Genomic DNA, 2555 nt, shown 5'->3' on the forward strand with positions numbered 1-2555 from the left:
TCCTCTTGTCCATGCCACTCCACTGTTGAACTCATCTGTAATATACTAGATAAAAAATATTAGTCCAACAAGAGATATGTTGACATTAATTACCGAAATCACCCAGGGAGCACTTGTGCTTTCAATTTTAAGTCAAATTGATACATATAATGGCTTTAAAGACGATATGGAAGGGTGCGAACACAACGGAGGTGAAATAGGTGCACAAAAAAGTATATCAATTGGCTTTGTTAGAGGAGCCCCCATGTAGGGCTAGGTACTACATTTCAAGATGTATACCTAACGGACTTAACAGAGTTCGGTTTAAACGAACACAGCCTGGGAGGTGATAACCACCCGAAAAAGTAAATAGCAAAAGAAAAGGAAAACAAAAGCAGGGTATAGTTGGAATGGTGATGTCGGACTAGCCGTAGAACCGCCAAAGCTGAGCTGCGTTCCATGGGTTCGGTTTGAGGCAATTGTCCCCTGGGTTGTGAGACGATAGGCTCCTCCCGCTAGTACTTCATCGATTATGAAGGGACCCTCCCATTTGGGTGAGAGCTTATTCTTCTGCTTCTCAGGGAGGCGAAGGACGAGCTTGCCTACATTTTATGTCTTCGCCCGAACTTCCCTACTCTGGTAGCGTTGAGCCTGCTGTTGGTAAAACATAGAGCGGGCCCGAGCTACGTCGCGTTCTCCTTCCAGGGCATCCAAGTCGTCCTGCTGATCGAACTCAGCTTCCTTTTCTTCGTAGATGCGCACTCTAGGCACATCATGAATGAGGTCACAGGGGAGGACTACTTCTGCGCCGAACACCATGAAGAAAGGTGTGTATCCCGTTGACCAGTTAGGACTGGTGCGCAGTCCCCATAATACGGAGTTGAGCTCTTCCACCCAATAGCAATTGGATTCTTTCATGGAACGGACCAGACGAGGATTTATGATGCTCATGATTAGTCCATTAGCCCATTCAACCTGTCTGTTGGTCTGTGGGTGATATACTGAAGCATAGTCGAGCTTGATGCCCATGTTAGCGCACCAGTCCTTTACTTCTTGGGCTGTGAAATTGGATCCATTGTTGTTATTATGCTATTAGGGACACCATAACGGTGGACCACGCCGGATATAAAGTCGATGAATGGTCCGGACCTAGCTGAAGTTACTGGTTTTGCCTCAATCCATTCAGTGAACTTGTCGACCATGACTGGTAAGTATTTCTTCTAGTTAGTTCCCCCTTTAAGTTGTCCGACCATGTCCAGTCACCAGACCACAAAAGGACAGGTAATCAGTATTGTCCGGAGAGTCGTGGGGGGCATGTGGCTTTGATTTGCAAAAAGCTGGCATCCAACACAATGTTGGGCTAGTGTGTGTGCGTCTGCCCAAGCAATAGGCCAGAAGAACCCTGCTCGAAAGGCCTTGCTTACCAGGGCCCAGCTGCCGCATGGTGACCGCCCATTCCAGCGTGTATCTCGGCCAAAAGTTGTTGCCCCTCTTCTTCAGATATGCATCTCTAGAGGACTCCGGTAGTGCTTTTCTTGTATAGCTCACCCTCATGGACCTTATACGCTTTAGAGCATTGGATTATGCATCATGCCTCGGTCTGGTCATCTGGGAGCTCTTGACGGAGAAGGTAGGCGAGGAAGGGCTCGGTCCATGGTGGGATAACTGCCATAACTTCATGAGCCGAAGTTGTTTCTTCGAGTGTCGAGCCTCCGATGTTTTCTTTGTTTGGTTCGATGACGGGAGGGGTGATCTGTTCTAGGCCATTGGCTCTAGTGTCCTTGCCCTTGTCCTGCCACACCACAGATGGCTTGAAGAGCTGCTCCACAAAGGTGTTCTTAGGGACCGGGTCGCCCTTGGCGCCCATGCGAGCGAGAACGTCTGCAGCTTGATTGCTGTCCCTGGAGACGTGGTGAAATTCTAACCCTTCGAAGTGGGCAGATATTTTGAGGACGACATTACGATATGCCACCATCTTTGGGTCTTTAGCATCGAATTCTCCATCGGCTTGGGCGATGGCAAGGTTAGAGTCTCCCCACACCTCGGGCCGTTGTACACCCATTGATATTGCCATCCGAAGCCCGTGTAATAGAGCCTCGTATTCGGCAGCGTTGTTGGAATCAGTGTACATAATTTGTAGTACATACCGGATGTTGTCACCAGTGGGGGATGTGAGGATCACCCCAGCCCCTAGTCCGGCTAGCATTTTGGAGCCATCGAATTACATTGTCCAATGCGAGTATGTACTATATTCCCTGGGAGCTCGGCTTCGGTCCATTCGGCATGAAAATCGGCCAACACCTGAGATTTAATAGTCGGCGTGGTTTGTACACGATTTAAAAAGGAAGGAGCTCTATGGCCCATTTGGCAATACGGCCAGTGGCATCTCTGTTGTTGATGATGTCGTTCAGTGGTACTTTGGATGCCACCGTGACCGAGCACTCCTGAAAGTAGTGTCGGAGCTTTCGGGATGCCATAAAAACCGTATAAGCTATCTTCTGGTAATGTGGATACCGAGATTTGCATGGTGTGAGTACTTCTGACACGTAATAGACTGGCTTTTGTACCCGAAACTT

General features: G+C 48.6%; 1 protein-coding gene across 1 annotated transcript; it reads right to left on the reverse strand.

Annotated features, from left to right (window-relative positions):
• Positions 1–1567: 1567 nt before the first annotated feature.
• LOC109784969 (uncharacterized) lies at positions 1568–2053 on the reverse strand. Its single transcript, XM_020343575.1, has one exon. It carries the CDS (start codon positions 2051–2053, stop codon positions 1568–1570), a length of 486 nt encoding a protein of 161 aa, XP_020199164.1.
• Positions 2054–2555: the final 502 nt, after the last annotated feature.

The sequence above is a fragment of the Aegilops tauschii genome, chromosome 2, assembly GCF_002575655.3.
Source record: "Aegilops tauschii subsp. strangulata cultivar AL8/78 chromosome 2, Aet v6.0, whole genome shotgun sequence".
Classification (NCBI taxonomy): domain Eukaryota; kingdom Viridiplantae; phylum Streptophyta; class Magnoliopsida; order Poales; family Poaceae; genus Aegilops; species Aegilops tauschii.

What these genes read in the sequence shown, in the direction of transcription:
- LOC109784969 (XM_020343575.1), bottom strand. Translation starts at nt 2,053, where the DNA reads ATGGCAATATCAATGGGTGTACAACGGCCCGAGGTGTGGGGAGACTCT.